Source organism: Rhinoraja longicauda, chromosome 9 (genome assembly GCF_053455715.1).
Source record: "Rhinoraja longicauda isolate Sanriku21f chromosome 9, sRhiLon1.1, whole genome shotgun sequence".
Classification (NCBI taxonomy): domain Eukaryota; kingdom Metazoa; phylum Chordata; class Chondrichthyes; order Rajiformes; family Arhynchobatidae; genus Rhinoraja; species Rhinoraja longicauda.
In genome coordinates, this window is record NC_135961.1 from 41,667,590 (window position 1) to 41,688,850 (window position 21,261).

A 21,261-nucleotide genomic window follows, 5' to 3' on the forward strand; every position below is an offset into this window, starting at 1 on the left:
GATGCCAATGAATGTGTCTTGTTTGGAGAAGAAATCTGTAAGAATGGGGCTTGTATGAACACAGAGCCTGGCTATGAGTGTTACTGCAGACAAGGCTTGTATTATGATCCAGTTAAACTCCACTGTCTTGGTAAGTTTGCTGCAGAATTTACAGTATAATTTAAAATCCGGGCGTAATTGTGGCATAGCTGATGTTTGGCATGCCGAGTTACTAACACTTAAGAAAGAGAAACACAGTGAGATAGAGCCAGCAAGGGATGGTAAAATCTATATACAGCTGTGATGAGCTACAGTGTGTAATGATGTAAATGGTATGAGATTCAATAACTTAAAACCAGAATAGGGGTGGTTTGAGAGGTGGTTTGGTAAACCCAGTGAAAATGGGGTTAAAATGGCCTGGAATGTTTGTATGCTTGACCTTTGAGGTGCATTGCCCAAGAACTGTGAGATTCATGAATTTGTGCAAATTGAGGTCTTGATATTAATACTCTTCAACGAGTGACCCTCTATCAACTGGCGACCAGCCCAGAAATATGTCTCTCCTAACCTTTGGGAGAGTTGGTGGGAATACGGGGAGAACAGAGATGGGAGTGGCGTAAGTATTAATGATCAGCCTTGAAGGGCCTGTTTCCATGCTGTATGTCTCGATCAGCCTATCTTCCTTATGCTGCCCTCATCTTCGGCCTGACAAGGGATCCCTATGCCGGCTGTCATTCCATTGTATCCCAACCACTTTTCCAGTTGTTTAAGTCAGGAGGTCAGGTAGCAAGGCTTAACTAGCAATCTACCTAATTTTCTTTAATAATCTAATTAGCCTATCATCTGTATTTTAAAATGATGCCAAGACATACCAGCCATGTGTGATGAAAACCACTTGTCGAGTTTAAATGCAGCCCCAATGTTCCATCCTCTCATTTAAATCCATTACAATGGTCAGTGCTCAGAATCGAACATGTGAAACTTTAAAAAGTTACAAAGTGAATTTTCCACAAATGGCTTTCTAAAACAAAGATGCAACCAATAACATTACTTTGAGCTACCAACAAAGCAAATCTTCTTTAAATACCGGTTCTTGGAGTCTCTTCAAATCTTTGTTGCTGCATTCACTGCAAAGGCAGAGAAACAGGTTAAAAACCAAAACATTGGAAATTTTAAAAAAGCAGCTTGAAAGTGAAAAAAAATGAATTAATGTTTGGATGATGGCAAGATAATGGATCTGTATTTGAATTAGTATTACTTTTAACTGATATTGTGGAGGTTTCTGAGAGTCGCAACACACATTGGTTTTAGAGGACATAGGTTAAAGGTGATGGGGTAACTGTTTCACACAAAGGGTGGTGGGTGTATGGAATGAGCTGCCAGAGGAGGTAGTTGAGGAAGGGACTATCCCAACGTTTAAGAAACAGTTATTCGGATACATGGATAGGACAGGTTTGGAAGGATATGGGCCAAACACAGGCAGGTGGGACTAGTGTAGCTAAGACATGTTGGCCGGTGTGGGCAAGTTGGGTCGAAGTGCCTGTTTCCACACTGTATCACTATGATTATGATTCCTAGGGCTTTCCATTTCCACCCTTCATTTCCCCATTGGCAGGCACTGCAGTTTCCACCAGCAGCCGACTTCTGTCCAAAATAAATGATCACTCCACAATCTAAACCATGTGGACTTTGGGAACATGAAATGGCCCAATAATCCTCCTCACCACTGCAGGTGCCCATTTCACCGTGTCGATCAAACGGAAACAGGAATCCTGATGGATACCTTGTCTCCCAGCACCCTGTAAGCTGCGATAAATTGGACACACCTTTTCCAATTGCTGTCAGAACTCTGCCCCCAAACCAGTGAATGTGCTTTGTCTCCACTTTGTCTCCACGCACATTCCCAGCACAACAACTACCCTATCGAACTGCTCACTCTTTACCATTCTCTTTATTTGAGAGGCAGTGCAATCTCACTAGCACCTCAGCATTTATTGCCCATCTTAGTTTGCCTTAAATAGGTGGTGGTGAGCCATATTGAACTGTCACAGTTAGTGTTAGTAAAGTGCTCCCACATTTCTGTGACGTGGAATTCCCCAGTAGCGATTAAGGAACAGTAATTTGTGAGACACAAAATGCTGGAGTAACTCAGCGGGACAGGCAGCATCTCTGGAGAGAAGGAATGGGTGACGTTTCGGGTCGAGACCCTTCTTCAGACTGAGAGTCAGGAGATAGGGAAACAAGAGATGTAGACGATGTAGAGAGATATAGAACAAATGAATGAAAGATATGCAAAAACGTAACGATGATAAAATAAACAGGCCATTGTTAGCTGTTTGTTAGTTGAGAACGAGAAGCTGATACGACTTGGGTGGGGGAGGGATGGAGAAAAAGGGAATGCAGGGGTTACTTGAAGTTAGATGAATCAAATGTTTACAGGCTGCACTGGAGGGGAGTTGCTGCAGTGCATGCAGAGTGTAATGTTTAAAATACCTTTGTTTTTCTCTGTGATTCTCTGGGCTATAGCAACATTTAGTCAGATAGTTACTACTCTAACTACTTCGGTTTCATTCCTAGATATTGACGAGTGTCAGGATGCAACCAACTGTGTCAATGGACAGTGTATTAACACTGAGGGATCGTACAACTGCTTCTGCACCCACCCACTAGTCGTGGACACTTCAGGGAAACGTTGTACTCATCCTCTTGACTCCGATGGTATGTTCCTGCCTTGAGACCAAAGTCGTGTGTTGCCTAATGTTTGGAAAAAAATACAGTGGTCTAGAAATGTTATGATTTTGTGCAATATTCAAGTGTGCCCTACAATTAAATTTTGAAGAAAACAATTGCTAACAAAAATTGTGGATTGACCTTGATTTTCCATTGGATTCGTTAAGCATTTAACAGTTCAGTGAGAGGCTTTTTGACATGTGCGTTGCTGTATAATGTCTTCTTCCAGCCTTTCCATTTATCCATACTGTCTCAGGCCACTTGTGTAGAAGCAGAACAGAGAATGTGGCCACTGGCGGCCTACTGTATTGTAACTTTAATAGGCATTGCCTGAACCAAGTCCCATTCCCAACTGTTCTGCACTGGGAATCAGCTTATGGCAGATTCTCTTTAAATTAATAACTTAACCCTTGTAGCTACTCTCACAACACCTATGGAATTTTAATACAAGTAATTAAATATATAAAATGAGGCCTTGTATCAGTGATGATAATAGTGAAACTACTGAACTGTTGTAAAACCCTGGCCTGTTCTTTGGCCTCTTTTAGGGAAGAAAATCCATTGTAATCTAGTCTTGCCAGTCTGTGAATCCAGGCCCACCAGCTGGTTGATTTGTAGGGATGGCACAATCAGGGATGGATGACAAATCCTCTGAATTAATTTTTTCAGGAGATTTATATTACTTCACTATTTGGCAACAGTTAGACGTTCAACTTTTAACGTATGTGGGTCTGGTCTTTCATCTATGAAACAGACCTGAATGCCACAGTTGTTACCAACTTCATTATTACATGTGGTGAGGAGTGTGGTCCCATGAAAACCATCCAGGTGTTCCCCAACCAGAAGCCTTGGATGAACCAGGAGGTCCACCTTCTTCTGAGGACCAGATCTCGGGCATTCAAGTCTGGTGATGCGGACTTATACAAGAAGTCCAAATGTGAGCTTGATAAGGCCATCAAAAAGGCTAAAAGGGACTTTTGCTCTAAACTAAGGATGAGGCAAATGTCCGGCAGCTGTGGCAGGGCTTGAATGCCATCACTTCCTACAAAGGGAAATTTGGACAGCTCAAGTGACGGCAAAGCATCATTTCCAGACCAGCTCAATGCATTCTATACACACTTTGATAAGGAGAATGCTGATGTGCATTCCCGGACCCCCATAGCCCCTGATGGTATTGCAATCTCAGTCACAGAAGCTGATGCCAGAAGATCCTTCAGAAAGTGAACCCTTGGAAAGAGTCTGGACCTGATGGTATACCTTGTTGTGTTATCAAAACCTGTGCAGACCACTGGCTGGAGTTTTTATGGACATCTTCAACCTCTCATTGGTGAGGTCTGAGGTTCCCACCAATTTAAAAGAGCATCAATAATACCGGTGCCCAAGAAGAGTAGGGTGACCTGCCTCAATAACTACTGACCAGTGGCACTAAGGTCTGTGGCGATGAAGTGCTTTGAGAGGTTGGTTATGGCACCTATCAACTCCTACCTCAACAAGAACCTGGACCCACCACGATTTGCCACAACAGGTCAATGGAGGATGTGATCCCCACTGGTCTAGACCACTTGGACATACGTCAGGCTGTTGTTCATAGACTGCAGCTCGAAGGTCAACACAATCAACCTCTCCAAACAGGTTACCAAGCTCACGGAACTGGGTCTCTGCACATCCCTCTGCAACTGGATCCTCGACTTTCTCATCAACAGACCACGATCTGTATGAATGGACAGCAACACTTCCTCCTCGATAACCATCAGCACAGGAACATCTCAAGGCTGCTTGCTCATCCCCCTGCTTCACTCACTCTGTACTCACGACTGTGAAGCCGGACACAGTTCCAACTCCATTTTCACGTTGTTGGACGATTTAAAGATGACGATGTGTCGGAGCATAGGAGGGAGTGCTGGCGCAACAACCTTGCTCGCAAGATCAGTCAGAGTATGGACCTGATTGTAGACTTTGGAAGAGGAAGGATGAGGTCCCCCAAACATGTCTACAGGTTCATGGGATGGTGGTGGAGAGAGCCTGGCTGTGCATAACTGAAGATCTGTCCTGGAGCCAGCACACTGACACAATCACAAAGGAAGCCCATCAATGCCTCTACTACCTAAGAAGATTCGGAAAGTCAACAAATATTCTCGTAAACTTCTATAGGTGTATAGTGCATATTGACTGGTTGCATCACAGCCTGATTTGGCAACTCGGAACGCCCAGGAACGAAGAAGATTGCAAAAAGCGGTGAACACTGGCCAGTCCATCACGGGTATTAACCTCTCCTGCATCAAAGGGATCGACAGGAGTCACTGTCTCAAAATCATCAGAGACCCATAGCACCCTGGCCACACTCTCATTTCACTCCTGCCACGAGGAAAAAGATACAGAAGCCTGAAAACTGTAACTGCAACCCGTAAACATAATTTTTTACGCGTTGAGACAAACAAATTCACATGTTCTGGCCCTCTGGATATCCACACTAAAGCAACTTCTTCCTCACAACCATCAACCTATTAAACATTCCAACCTCCATATAAACTCTGAACTACATAAACTTGTGGACATTATTTTTGTCTTTGCACTACTGTTAGTTATTTTTAATATGTATATGCTGAACTTTCTTTTGTTGTTTATCATGGGTTTTACTGAGTAGCATGTTTACATATCTGTTGTGGTGCTGCAAGTAAGAATTTCATTGTTCAGTTTTGGGGCATATGACAATAAAACACTCTTGACTCCTGAATGCTTTGAAGTCCACTGTAGGATGCTAACAACAGCATGATTGGAGGCAGAAAGGAATGGCGATACTAAAAGAGTGACCCCCAACTGGCTGATTGTTTAAAACTTGCAAGTTATTGCAAATTTTGATAAAGATCAGAAAAGGAAACATTCTGGGGGATGAGCAGCAATTCAATGGTGAATTGATGAGTTCACCAATCGGAGAACTTGTATATGAGGGATATCTAGGCAGATAGACACAAAATGCTGGAGTAACTCAATGGGACAGGCAGCATCAGATCAGCCTAAAACCTGTCAGCGGCTTGCACTAAACCATCATTAAGATCAAGGTATAAAGCCATTCTCTGATGAAAGAGAGTTAGCACGTAACTCAGCGGGACAGGCAGCATCTCTGGATAGAAGGAATGGATGACATTTTGGGTCGAGACCCTTCTTCAGACTGAACTTCCTCTGGATAGAACTTCCACTTTCTCTGGATAGAAGGAAACCTCACCCATTCCTTCTCTCAGGATGTGCTGCCTGTCTCGCTGAGTGACTCCAGCTTTTTGTGTCTATCTTTGAGGGATGTCTCTTCATCGATTAATTATTTGCTGATTCAATAGAGCGCTTCCTTACTCTGTACTTGTACAAACAGGATCCACACAAATTTTTAAGCGCTGAGACAAACAAATTCACATGTTCTCGCTCTCTGGATATCCACATTAAATCTTCACCCCCTGCTCTCCCATGACCATGTGCTGACCTAGGACAACCAAATTCATTATTCAAAATTAAACACACAGTGCAATTAATCTATATTCAGAATCAAAACGCATCAGAATCAAAACCAACTAGCCTATAGGGATCGGCACATTGGAACTGATAAAGTATTTTTCCATTTAACTGTGTTTTTTTACTGCTCACTAAACTCTGGGCGTTTCGTCATATTTAATGCTTCCTGTTGTTTCTAGATATTGATGAATGCCAGGATCCATCAAACTGTATCGATGGCCAATGCGTTAACACTGATGGCTCATACAACTGTTTCTGCATATATCCGTTAATCCTGGACTCCTCAGGGAAACGCTGCATTCAGTCACCGCACACTGTGGGTATGTAACAATTCTGATTACTGCAATGATGATCTGCATAAAGTTTAGTTTAGTTTGGAGATACAATGTGGAAACAGGCCCTTCGGCCCACCGATTCCATGCCGACCAGTGTTCCCCTCACACGAACACTATCCTGCACTCGCTAGGGTCAATTTACAATTTTACCAAGCCAATTTACCTACAAACCTGCATGTCTTTGGAGTGTGGGAGAAAACCGGGGCTCCCGGGGAAAACCCACACAGGTCACGGGGAGAACGTACAAACTCCATACTGCCAGCACCCGTAGTCAGGATCGAAACCGGGTCTCTGGCGCTGTAAGGCAGCAACTCTACCGTTAGAAAATACTTACTCTGTCCTACATGAAGAGTTAAAGATCTGAAGGAGGCATGGCAGGGTATATGTTTTAAATCGTGGGAGACCGCGGGCGAGGGGAGATAGTTCCAGGTAAGAAGCCAGTCATTTACGACCACGCAATGCAGAAACCCGTGCTTGCAAAGAGTTCATGTTATAGAAGCAGAATTCGGCCATTCGGCCCATCCAGTCTACTCCGCCATTCAATCATGGCTAATCTATCTTTGATGAATCTCTGGAATCCTCTTTCCCAGCGATTGATGAAGGATAGATCATTGGGTATTTAAAGTGGAGGTAGATAACTACGTAGAAGATTGGGGCATTGAGGGCAATGGAAATCTAGTCTCGAAGTGGAGTTGAGCATTAGGGTAAATCAGCCATGATCATATTGAATGATGAGCAGCTAGGTGCCTTACTCCTGCTCCTATTTTCTTGATAATTATATTTAATCTGGAATCCCCCTGGAAAATACTTTGAAGTATTTTACAAAGTTAAAGATGCAATTTGTTGATGTTTGAGGTGAGAGAACAGGAGTTGTGTTTCTGCAGAGGTTGCATGCAGCAGGGTCTGAATAAGCACTACTCTTGTGATGAACATTGAGGCGATTGATGGGGTTTGGAAGGCGACATTTAAAAATAACTTCAAACTAAAATTCCCGGGAAAGATTAAAGGCCACGTTCACACCATGACTTTTCCCTGTCTCGGGTGTCAAGGTGGGTTTCCCCAGGGAATTCTATTTCACACCAAACTCCCCAAAACTTGCTTAAAGATGACTTGGTTGCTGTAAGTGGCTACAGAAAATCAAAGGGGGAGTTGATGTGCGTGACCAGAGAATTAACTGCAGGGAAATAAGGAGTGAAGAAAATGAGATCGTCAGAATTGCTGGGATAGACACAAAATGCTAGAGTAACTCAGCGGGCCAGGCAGCATCTCTGAAGAAAAAGGATGGGAGACGTTTCGGGTCGGGACCCTTCTTCAGACTGAAAGTAGAGGGGAGGGAACTGGCTCTTCTTGGGAGCTGCATTAACCCTGTGGGCCAAATAGCCTTGTGTGTTTTCATATTTAAGCATGGTACTGTGGGAAAGTAGATAACGGATCGTATAAATACATGGCCTTCCCCTGCCCACGTCTTTCTGTTCCCATCATTGTGATGATTCACAGTGACTCAATGCTCAGGACACCTACTATGATTGTAATTAAAAAGAAAAACTTGAATTTACCTATGCCTGTCCCAACCTCTGGCGCATTGGAAAGGGTTTTCAAGCCGCCACAGTTCTGTTGATGAACTGTGACACTTTAGTGTATGTCTTTTTTCGGTCACCATGGAAGGCAAGATAATGTACCAGAAATATAGAAGCTGAGGATTTAACAACAGTGACTAACACGGTAATGGGATGTATGTGGCTTGCAAATGGCAATGACTCAGCCCCCAACTGCTCCCACCATTGAAATTTGGGAATCCCGAGCGGATGTGAATATCCCACATTTGTTGGCCGAGTTGCATTAATGATCTCCTGGCAGTACTCCAACGTCGACTGCACACCGAGCAATGAAGTCATAGCCTTGCTCAACCTTTCCCCAATCCCTCGAACCCTGGCAACATCCTTCTGTACTTCCCCCTTGCATTTGTTCTCCCAAAGTGCAACACCTCTCAGCTAACAGATGGAGTGGAGAAATGTGGTTATACACTTTGATTAGATTAATTTAAAGTCAGCATTCTTTTTAAATGGTGAGAAATGGTTAAATGTCTCTGATCTTCCGCTGACCAGTGAGCTGACTGAGGCCAACAGTCACCTTCCTGGAAAGAGATTTCCATCCTGGAAACTTCCCCCAGGAAGGCAGATGTTGAGCTGATGGACAAGGTGCTGTAGGTTGCACATGCCGACCCTACTCCCACCATTGTACCGACAGTCGTTCAAGCTCCAGCATCAGGTTTGCTGGCTGTCAAGTCGATTGAGTAATTATGAATCTCTCTGACATTCACAACATATAATGCTCTCTCAAAAGCTATCAACATTTTGAAAAATTATTAATAATAATACCTGAAATCCACAAGTAAGCATTTACTTTATGACTGGCATATTGATACAGCTGGTCGAGGTGTTGCCTCACAGCACCAGTGATCCTAGTTCAATACTGACCTCAGATCCTGTCTGTGCGGAGTTTCCATGTTTCGTCTATGACTCCATGTTTCCTTAGGGTGCTCCAGTTACACCGCACGTGACATAGTCAGTTAATTCTTCACTGTAAATTATCCGGTGTTTTCGTGAGTGGTAGCATCTGAGGGGGTTGGTGACGATGTGGGGAGAATAAAGTAGAATTATTACAAAATGGTTACTTAATGATCAACCAAGGCTCAGTGGCCACATTGTCTGCATCCATGCTGTATGGCACTACAACTATAATTACAGTAAATTATACTTTTAAAGTCAACTCAACTGAATCAGAAGAAAGATAGACACAAAAAGCTGGAGTAACTCAGCAGGACAGACAGCATCTCTGGAGAGAATGTATGGGTGACGTTTCAGGTCGAGATCCTTCTTCAGTCTGAAGTCTGAAGAAGGGTCTCAACCCGAAACGTCACCCCTTCCTTCTCTCCAGAGATGCTGCCTGTCCCACTGAGTTACTCCAGCTTTTTGTGTCTATCTTCGGTTTAAACCAGCATCTGCAATTCCTTCTTGCCCATGAATCAGAAGAAATGAGATTACTTTTTATTTATCCATCGGTCAACAGTGAATTCTTCTCATTTCAATCAGTGGGTCTTGTGCCACGTTCAGTCGGCACACTGATCAGCCTCACTGCTGGGAAGTTCGTGCAAATCGGCACACTTCTGCTGGGCTTCCTACAATCTCCAACACTTGAAAACAGTTAGAAAAACTGTTATAAAACCAGTAATAAAAACTTGAAAACTGCCTGAAGATGGGTCACATTAATGAAGCTTAAAGGAAATAGTTGTACATAGGATAGAGCCATTTAAGGAACTTTTAGAAAGACACAAGAACATGCACGTAATGGAAGGATATCGATCACATTGAGGCAGAGGAGAATAGTTTAACTTGGCATTATGTTGGCGCCAACTTTGTAGGCCAAAGGGGCCTGTTACTGTGTGGTATTGCTCTATGTTTTATATTCCATAGCATAGATAGAGGGAAACGATTTCCTCTTTAGGAGACTCCGTAACAAAGAGGGCATAACCTTATTGTCAAGGCTAAGCTATTCGGGAATGATGCCAAAAAGTACATCTTCACACCAAGGGTAATAATACCTGAAATGATTCCACTCCCGGAAAAGCTGTTGAAGCTCAAGGGTGAGTGCAAACTTGAAACTGAGATTGCTAGATCATTGCTGGCAAAGAGCATGGAATCATGGTGGGAAGAAGAAGTTAAGTGGCAGATCAGCCAAGATCTAATTGAATAACAGAACAAGCTCGGGAGGGTTTGAATGACCTAATCGTGTTGCTAGAAACAGGAATTACAGAAACTCTGAGGCATGTGTGTATGTCCACAGAGCAATGTTAATGGATTTAGCCTGTCATCCTCAGATGGTGATATTTAGTGATACTGACAACCTATTTTATTTTTAACTTCTCTCTCTATTCTTTCAGAACAAATCGGTGAGGAAGATATATGCTGGCAGGTGGTGAACGGTCAGTTTATGTGCGACTCGCCTTTGGTGGGTCGAAGGACTACGTACACTGAGTGCTGCTGCCTATTTGGTGAAGCGTGGGGTATGGACTGCGCCCTTTGTCCCATGAGGGCAACAGGTGAGGAATGATCTCCGGTTCTCTGTGCACTATTACTCTGGGGACCAAGAAGAAGGGGGGGGGAGAAAGATAATCATGGGTGACGGAAGTAGTGGCATCAACAGGTAATGCAGATGCCTCACTGTTCTAGCAGCCTGGGTCTGATCCTGGACGCTGTCTTCATGAAGTTTGAATGTTCTTCCATTAATTGCCTGTTTTGTTTCCTGGCTGCTCTGGGTTTCGACCACATGCAAAAGGCACCTGTTGTTCGGTTGAATGTCTAGTAATAATTAAGCCTCGAATAGGTTGGTGGGAAGAATCAGGAGGAAATTAATGAGCATATAAGAGAGAGCGAATAGATTACAGGGAAATAAGTGAGGGAATGGGATTGATTTTATTGCTCTTAGTTGGCATGTTGATGGGTTGAAAGGTCTCCTTCTATGGCATAAGGCAAAATGATTAATATGGGGAAAAGATATTTCCAAATAAATGGATTGAAGGTTATTACTCAGTTAACCTATAGGGGTGATTTGAGTCTTGTTCTATTATAAAATACCAATCTCTATTCTTTGTAGTGATATTGGCTGAAGGATTGGCTTCTGTTCTTCGTTTTTAAGGTTGATGAATTTAGAAAGACATGCTCAAAATCTGCTGTTCATTTCACAAATCTAGTGGCCACATCCATCAAAATTGTCCATAAACACTGCACTGAACCAGTAGCCATGACCTTGGCGCTAGTAACCTGTGAATGAGTCTTTTCTATCCATGGCCAGAGGAGCGTGAGGTCAGCAGGAATTTTGCTGAAGACAGAAAAGAGTTCATCAGCGAGTTCATTTATATCGCCTTTCAAGGCCGTTGCTGGGTCTATGATTTTTACATCAATTGCTGGCAGTGATCGGCTTTGAACAGATGCTGGGATTATAGTTTTGAGCTTCCAGTCGTAATTGGAACTTCATCCTCACATCCTCATTTATTGGTCATTATTTAAAATCATTTCCAGATACTCGTTAACTCGTCCACACTTACTTGCCTGGCTTCACAGTTATTGTTATTCTTGTTAATCTTGGGATATGCCGACTGACAGTCCAGAATGCAAGCGCCAAATATGTTTTTCCTCAGTTCGTGAGAATCCACCTCAATCTTGCAAAGACACTGTTTATGGCAACAAGGTGACCGCGTTGCCATCTTGGCTCACGCTTTTCTGTTCTCAGGACAGCGGACAGTTTGGGAATTTATTGAGAACCCAAAATATTCTCAGCCGGCAGAATGAACGCTGTCCAGCGAAGGATCTCCACGCCCCTCACACCAGTTTTCTTGCAGGCCTGGGCAAGAAATGTATTTAGAATGGAAATAGCAGTCGGAGTTTAATCCGAGCAAGTGTGAGGTCTTGCACTTTGGGTGGTCGAATGTAAAGGAAAAATACACAGTAAATGGCAAGACCCTTAACAGTATTAACGTACAGAAAGATCTTGGGGTCCAAGTCTATAACTCCCTGAACGTGAGAACACAAATAGATGGAGTGGTAAAGAAGGCATTGGCTGGACATTGAGTATAAGAGTCAGGATGCATGTTTATAGGACTTTGGTTAGGCCGCATTTGGAGTATTGCGTGCAGTTCTGGTCGTCCCATTACAGGAAGGATGTGAAGGCTTTGGAAAGGGTGCAGAGGAGATTTACTGGAATGAAACCTGGCTTAGGAGATATTAGCTACAGGGAGGGTTGGACAGACATGGATTGTTTTCTCTGGAATGCCGGAGGTTGCCTGCTGACCTGACAGAAGTATATAACATTATGAGAAGCATAGATAGGGCAGACAGTCAGAATCTTTTTCCCAGGATGGAAAAATCAAATACTAGAGGACATCATTATAAGGTGAGAGGGGCAATGTTTAAAGGAGATGAGCGGAGCAAATTTTTTATACAGAGGGCAGTGAATGCCTGGGACACAGGGCTAAGGTGATTAAAGCAAATACGAAAGTGGCGTTTATGAGAGATTTGGTTCGGCATATGGATATCCAAGTAATGGAACAATATGGATTTATGTGCAGGCAGATAAGGCAGATTTGGTCTTGGCATCATGACGCTGTGGGAAGCTAGAGAAGAAAGTACAGGCGACCTGGCTGAGATAAACGACTCTTCATTGATATGGGTGAGGTGCCGGAAACTGGAAGGTGGCTAATGTTGTGCCTCTATTTTAGAAGGGTTGCAAGGAAAAGCCTGGGAACTACAGACCAGTGAGTCTAATGTCTGTGGTGGGCAAGTTGCTGGAGAGTATTCTAAGGGAACCAGAGGACAAAGGTTTAAGGTGAGAGGGGAAAGATCTAATAGGAACCTGAGGGGCAACTTTTTCACACAAAGGGTGGTGGGTATATGGAACAAGCTGTCACAGGAAGTAGTTGAGGCAGGTACGATCACTACACTAAAAAGACATTTAGACAGTTACATGGTTGGGAAAGATTTAAAAGGATATGGGCCAAATGTTGGCAGGTGGGACTAGTGTAGATGGGGCATGTGGTCAGTGTGGGCAAGTTGGGCTGAAGGGCCTGTTTCCACGCTGTATGACTCTCTATGACTCTGACTCTGTGAAGTGACTATTTCTTTATGTTAGTTGTGAGCCTGATAATTGGATAATAATGCAACATGTGTGAATTTATTTAGTATTATATCCATCAATGTATAGTACTTCTGAATTGACCCAGACATGAAACCAAATCCACAGGTCTGGTCCCTTTATTAAACGGAACCACAGGAATTTATAATGTTCAGAGCACAGATTCTCAAATGCACTGTCATCATTACCAGGCTTACTACCGCCACCTACAGGTAGTAGATCAAAGTTTCAAATAAACAGTCAGAGACATACAGTACGATACAACACGATACGATAAAACGTTAGCCATCCCCAGAGGGAAGTTGGTCAACTGACAGTCACAACACACAAGGTACACAAAAACCTGAGATTAAAAGTGAAAGCAAAAAGAAAAAGACAAGTGACTATTGGCTGGCTGCCACGTGCACAGCGCCTTCACCGGAACAAATGAACAAACAAACAAACAAACACAGACTTACAGTATCCTCTGGACAGAGGATTCTAAACTAGAGTGCCTCCCCGCCGTCCTCCACACCGGATCCTCCATTGTTCTTCACGGCAGCCCCCCACGCCGTGTCCCCATTGTCTTCCCCTCCCCCCACTCCCCTCACGCTCATCGACAGCGAGGCCCCACCGCCACCAAGGCTCCCATGCCGCCGAGGCTCCTGCCACTGCCGAGTCTCCCGCTACCGCCGAGGCACCTGCTGCCGCCGACCCCACTACCTCTGAGGCTCCCGCTACCGCCGAGGCTCTCACTACCGCCGAGGCTCTCACTACCGCCGAGGCTCTCACTACCGCCGAGGCTCTCACTACCGCCGAGGCTCCCGCTACCGCCGAGGCTCTCACTACCGCCGAGGCTCTCACTACCGCCGAGGCTCCCGCTACCGCCGAGGCTCTCACTACCGCCGAGGCTCCCGCTACCGCAGAGGCTCTTACTACCGCCGAGGCTCTCGCTACCGCCGAGGCTCTCGCTACCGCAGAGGCTCTTGCTACCGCCGAGGCTCTCGCTACCGCCGAGGCTCTCGCTACCGCCGAGGCTCTCGCTACCGCAGAGGCTCTTACTACCGCCGAGGCTCCCGCTACCGCCGAGGCTCTCACTACTGCCGAGGCTCCCGCTACCGCCGAGGCTCTCACTGCCGCCGAGGCTCTCGCTACCGCAGAGGCTCTTACTACTGCCGAGGCTCCCGCTACCGCCGAGGCTCTCACTACCGCCGAGGCTGTCACTGCTGCCGAGGCTCCCGCTACCGCCGAGGCTCTCACTGCCGCCGAGGCTCCCGCTACCGCCGAGGCTCCCGCTACCGCCGAGGCTCCCGCTACCGCCGAGGCTCCCGCTGCCACTGCCAAATCTCCTGCTGCCGCCGAGGCATCATCAGCCCAACTTGTTCATGCCAAAGTAACTCAGTGGGACCGGCTGCATCTCTGGAGAGAAGGAATGGGTGATGTTTCGGGTCAAGACCCTTCTTCAGTTAAGTCTGAAGAAGGGTCTCGACCCTAAAGGTCACCCATTCCTTCTCTCTAGAGATGCTGCTGGTCCTGCTGAGTTACTCCAGCATTTTGTGTCTACCTTCGATTTCAACCAGCATCTGCAGTTCTTTCATACACATTTTGTCCATGCCAAATATGATGTTGATTTACGCTAATCTCATTTACATGGACAGGCAAGATTTAGAGTGATGTGGGCCAAACACACATGCATGCGGGATTAGTGTAAATGGAGCATCCTGGTCAGTATGTGCAAGTTGGGCCGAAGGATATGTGTCTGCTATTTGTATGCTATATGTTATGTTTGTGTGTTAAGAGTTAGTGAAGTCTCGCAAGTGCGGGACATTGATGTGAAATGGGACATGGGCATCATAGTTTTACCAAGGGCATGAATTCGTTTTGCCAAGCAGTACGTGGGTGTAGTCGTTCAAAGGTAACAAAGGCAGGAATGAGTGTTTCAACACCAGACTAGAGGCAAGTTGAGGGAGTTGATAGTTTCAGGAAATTGGCACAAAAGAGGAGTTGGCTGGAGCAAATAGAGTCATAGAATCATTCAATACAACTCAATGCCTCAACTGATGAAGGCAAACATACCATGTGTCTTCTTTCCCATCCTTTTAACTTGTGTTACTACTTTTAGGGAGCAATGGACTTGCACCCCAAGATCCCTTTGAGCATCAATGCTGTTAAGGGTCATGCCATGAACTGTACACTTTCCCCTTACATATCACCTCCCGAGGTACAGCACCTCACACTTGCCCGAATTAAACTTCACCATCCATTTCGCTGCTCATACCTATAACAGATCTATATCCCGCTGACTTCGACAACCTTCTTCACTGCCTACAGCTCCACAGATTTTTGCGTCATGTGCAAACTTGTTACCCAACCCATATACATTTTTGTCTAAGTAATTGATACAGATCATAGACAACTGAGTGAGATCCCAGTACTAATCTGTGGAACTCCACTGGTCACAGACCTCCAACCAGAATTACACTCATCCACCATTACCCCACCCTCTGTATTCTATGGATAAGCCTGTTCTGAAAACAAACTCGTCACTGAGGATCCCATGCATCTTAATCAGCCTTCCATGAGGGACCTTACCAAATGCCTTTCTAAAGTCCTTACAACATCCACTGCCCCATCCTCATCAACCACCTTTGTTATTGAGCCATGCAGAATGGAAACAGGCCTTTCAGCCCAATTCGTCCATCCTGATCAAGATGTTCTATTGAGCTAGGCTCATATTCTTCTAAACCTTTCCTACCCATGTATCTGTCCAAGTTCTTTAAATTATGGTATAATACCTGCCTCAACTACCTCCTCTGGCAGCTTGTTCCATATACCCACCATCCTCTGAATAAAAAAGTTACCTCTTAGGTTTCTATTAAATCTTGTCCCTCTCACCTTAAACCTATGTCCTCTGACTTTTGATTCCTCCACCCTGGTTTCTATTACATCTTTCCTCACTTACCTTAAACCTATGATCTCTGGATTTTGATTTCTCTACCCTGGGTAATAGATTGTACATTCACCTTGTAATCTTCTCAAAAAAGCTCAATCGTGCCTGAAAAACATAATCTGCCCTGCACAAAGTCATGCTCACTTCCTTAAATAAACCATCCAATTCTGAGTAAAACCTATCCTGAAAAGTCCTCTCAAATAGCCATGATTGTACTGAATGGCAGAATAAACTTGAAGTGGCAGCTGGCCTATTCCTGCTCCCTATTGTCTTATGTACTTGTGCCATACAATGTAAGAAGGCGATGTCTAAAAGATGGCACAGATATAAGGTCCGTTGTAGAAGAGTACAGAACATTAGGAGGCCATTTACATGATTATCACTTTTGAAGAACAATCCAGTTCATCCCACACCTCATTTTTTTCTTCCTAAGTTTGATTTTTTTGACTTTCAAGTTTTCATGGCCACCTTATAATTTGTATCCTCCCGTGTCTTGCTGTTCTGTATGAAAGTAACTTGTTCCTCATGTGGCCTCAAGTTAAGGACCCTTCATTTACTGGACAATTGGTGACAAAATGCACTAAATAAGTAGCCATATTCGCAGACTTGGTGCCTAGCATCCACAGACTCTGATACTGATGTGGTGCTGACAGTGAAATTCTGATTCTCCTCCAGTCCAAGTAAAGATGGCAGAGTTTAGTTTAGTTTAGAGATACAGCGCGGAAACGGGGCCCTTCAACCCCGGGTCTGCACCGACCAGCGATCCCCGCACATTAAGACTATATACTACTCACACTAGGGACAATTTACACTTATACCAAGCCAAATAACCTACAAAACTGTATGTCTTCGGAGTGTATGAGGAAACTGAAGAGCAAGGAGAAAACCCACGGAGGTCACGAGGAGAATGTAAAAACTCCTTACAGACAAGCACCCATAGTCGGGATCGAACCCGGTGCTCTGAAGCTGCAAGCTCTGTAAGGCAGCAGCTCTACCGCTGCGCCACCGTGCAGCCCCTGTGAGCAGGAAAGTAACCACTAAACCCATCTTCACATTGAGGTTTGCGGATCAACCAGAACCAAAGGTGCCAGAAGTTTTGATAAAGAAGTGGAAGGCAGGAACTCGCCAGAGAGGACAGGCCTGATCCAAAACTGGAGTTGTGTTGTGGTTTGGCCGTGCTGTTTCTATAGAAACTGTCAGTCTGCCAAAGCAACGTTTTGACTGATTACTTCAGAAAAAGAAAGAGAACTCTGCAGCAACCAGACATAAACATAATCCTCGTGAATTCAGCTTGTAATGCTGGTGGGCCTGTGTATTAGGAATGTATCCTCCAGCCTGATTTCTCACCACTATAGCTGACCTGAGGCAGCATTGAAGGCAGTATGATGGAGACATGGAGTATTCTCAGGGCAACATCAGGCCACTCAGTCGAATGTATCCATGCTGTACACACACCTCCTCACCCCCTACATCTTACTCTCCTGAAAAATCTATTTCTTCCTATCTGCCTTGTGCCTCCCTTATAAATATGAACATATATCTGTATAAATGCTTGTCGGGTTCGGCTTTGTAACTTCAATATTCCAATCACTGTCTGGCTAAAGAATTTTCTTCAAAGCAGTTGTATTTAGTAGTGCCCATTGCATTTTCACCATCATCCCACGTCCTTTCATCTTTGTAAAGCCTTTCGGTTGAGTATGTCGGGCCCTCAGGGTTCTTTACACGGAGGATGTGGGAGGGTACAGAATTAGAGATCATTGTTTAAACACAAAGAGTTGCCTGTTTAAGAAAGAAATTAGATGACATTTTTTTCTCTCAGAGAATTAGAAGTTTCTGGAATTCTCTTCCTCAAAAGGGTGGTAAAAATAGAGCCTTTCGATATTTTTTGAGGTGGATAGTCTTGATAAACAAGGGGTGAAAGGTCACTGAATATTGATGGGATAATGGAGATGGGCAACACAGTCTTGTTGAGGAACTCGGATCGAGGAGCACCTGTGGGGGGAAAGAAATATTTGGTATTTTGGGTTGAAACCCTGCATCAGGACAAAGTGGGATGAGGAAAGATAGCTGATATGAAAAGGGGAGGAGTGGTGAAACAGGAGGTAGTGGGTGAGGAGTGGACTGGGGAGGAGTGAAGAATGAATGATGGATCAAGCCAAGACACAAGAGCCAAAGAGGTATACAGCATGGGAATAGGCCCTTCAGCCCATCTTGCCCAAACCGACCAAGATGCCCCTTCTGCGCTAACCCCACATGTCTGCACGTGTCCCACATCCCTCTAAACCTTTAATATCCAGGTACCTGTCCAAATGTCTTTTAAATAATGTTCTCGTAACTGCCTGAACCTCCTCTGGCTGCTCGTTCCATATATCCACCACTCTGTGCGGAAAAGTTTCAGCAATCTATTAAATCTTTTCCCTCTCACCTAAACCTATGTCCTCTGGTTCTTGATCCCCCCACTCTGGTTAATAGATGTACACAGAGAATGTCTTGGAGTACAGGAAGATGAGGGGGGATCCAAAAGAGATGTACAAGATCATGAGAGGAATAGCTAGGGTAAATGCACAGTCTGCAAGTTGAGCCAAAGGGCCTGTTTCCATGCTGTGGAATGATTCTGTATCTATTCACCCCATGAATGTATATATATTGTTAAGACACTGCAGATGCTGCAATCCTATGCAAAAAAACAACTTGCTGGAAAAAATCAGTGGAGCAGGCAGCATCTGAGGAGGGATATTTGCAGACAACCTATTAATGCCAGGGTCCTGACCCAAAATGTCATCTGTCCATTTCCCTCCACAGATGCTCCCTGACCTGGTGAATTCAATGGTTCAATTCAATTCAATGATACTTTATTGTCACATGTACCTAGGTGCAGTGAAATGCTTTGTTTTTCAAACAACCCAGTAAAATCACACAACAGACCTCACCTAAGCACCACACAAGATTCGGCACCTTTCTGGTGCTGACAAAGTTACAAAGGTCCACCAATCAGTCCCATCCTCTGCCTGCTGCTGCACGTGCAGAGACCCAGTGCCTTCCGTTGCCCCAGATGAAGTCCACCAACTTCCTCTGGATGAGCCCAGAAAGGCTACAGGTGGGACCAGTGATCAACCAATACCAGAGCATGGAGGCCACCAGCTGGGTTATGACCAACACCTGGGTCCCCCTTCATTCTGTGCAGCCTCTGGCCGGTACCCCCTTTTGTTCTCGGCGGCTCCCCGCCATGTTCTTTTGCAATAGACCAAGCCAGATTGGCAAGTGGGGAGACAGTGATAGATGGATAGACACAAAAGAACTCCAGATGCTGGAGTCTTGAGCAAAACACAAAGTGCTGGATGGAGGCAGACAATAAATGGACAGATGGAGTCAGATAGGAGGAGGGGAATGTGAAGGCGGAGATAGCTATGTAGATGAATAGCAAGAACACAAAAGCTACCAGTGCTGGATTCATAGAAGGAAGGTAGGTATAATAGAATACGTTCAGGGAAAGGTGAAGGGCAGTTGGAACATAACCAGATGGGCCCGGTGTAGTAGGTGGATGGAACTAGGATGGTGGCATAAATGGGTGAATATGGGTTGGAAAGGGAATAAAAATGGATGGATCACAAGGAGGAGGCGGGAAGAACATTGGACGTTTAAGTTATCTAAGTGTCCCCGCAAGGATTTTGGATCAGTTTTGGATCATATGCTTGTATGGGTCCCACCTTGAAATGGCGGCAAAGTTTGGTTCAGAGATGCAGTGCGGAAACAAGTCCTTCGGCCCACCATGTCCGCGCCAACCAGCGATCCCCTCGCACTAACACTATCTTACACACACTAGGAACAATTTACGGTCTGAAGAATGGTCTCGACCTGAAATGTCACCCATACCTTCTCTCCGGAGATGCTGCCCGACCCGCTGAGTTACTCCAGCATTTTGTGTCTACCTAGGAACAATTTACAATTCTACCAAGCCAATTAGCCTACAAACCAGTATGTCTTTGGAGTGCGTAGGAAACCAGAGATCCCAGAGAAAACCCACATAGGTCACGGGAAGAACGTACAAACTCCGTACAGACAATGCCCTTAGTCAGGATTGAACCCAGGTTTCTGGCACCGTAAGGCAGCCCCAGACCCAGAAATTAAAGCGCCCTCCTACACCAATGCTTTGGCCACTTATTGGTCATTTCTATTGGCCAATTCTAATACTCACTTGCATATGGCACAGTATTACAAACTTAGGGCTCCTGCACTTCAATCTCCCATTTAGTTCCCCAAAATCTATCTCAGTCGGCATCCACAGCTCTGTGGAGTAGTGAAATGAAACACCCTCTCTCAGACAAGTGACTGACCACTTTTGTAGCAACTGTGTTGCCTTAGTTCTGGGCTTCCTCCAAGGGAAACAGCCTCTAGTGTTAACCCTGTAAAGCCTGTTGGTGTATCAATGGGGTCACCTCTCAACTACAGAGGGTATGATTGTGAAGAGGGCACGGGAATTCAGTCTGATTTTCCCTTCACGTAAAATGCGCCTCTCGGATTTTATGTTGGATCATGACCTACAGCAGAAAGCGTGAGTGATGTTATTCCCTTCCCAGCATGATGCCAAAATTTCCTGCATCTCGTATTATTCTAGGAAGGCAAAGAACATCAAAGAATACCATTAATCACTTTTGGCAAGACAGTTCTGGTGCCGTGAGAGGTTTGAGAACTGTACTAGAGTACATGAGTATAATATAACTTGTGTGAGTATATAATGGCTTCAGAGTAAATGGGGCTGGGGTAAATGGAGTTCTGTCTTTGGTTCAACACAGCCAAGGGGAAATGAAGCAATACGACCTCTGGGCCTCTGAATACTGCGTTAACTCAAAAATAAAAGCCACAATGTCTTGCATTGTGGGTTAGTAATGAAGACCACAAAATATGACTTTCATGTCCACCTTGGCATTTTCTCTGACTAAAAGTGCTTCCCCGCTGTTGCTGCATCCATCAGTACATGATCAGTTGCAGATACATTCATCCAGCGGGTATATTGTTCATGAGCCAGAAGGAGACCATTTAGAGCATCAAATCTCCATCAGCTCTGATAATTTCCCAGTCAGGCCCATTTTCTAATTACTT

At 44.8% G+C, this 21,261-nt stretch overlaps 1 protein-coding gene across 7 annotated transcripts in view; it reads left to right on the forward strand.

Annotated features, from left to right (window-relative positions):
• The window catches only part of LOC144596672 (latent-transforming growth factor beta-binding protein 1-like), a 289,705-nt gene that overhangs the window by 235,475 nt on the left and 32,969 nt on the right, over positions 1-21,261 (forward strand). For all 7 annotated transcript variants that reach the window (XM_078405313.1, XM_078405317.1, XM_078405316.1 and 4 more), the window contains 4 exons: positions 2-130; positions 2,557-2,697; positions 6,390-6,530; positions 10,486-10,644. In XM_078405313.1, the coding sequence (XP_078261439.1) occupies positions 2-130; positions 2,557-2,697; positions 6,390-6,530; positions 10,486-10,644 (570 nt within the window). The remainder of the gene's footprint in view (position 1; positions 131-2,556; positions 2,698-6,389; positions 6,531-10,485; positions 10,645-21,261) is intronic.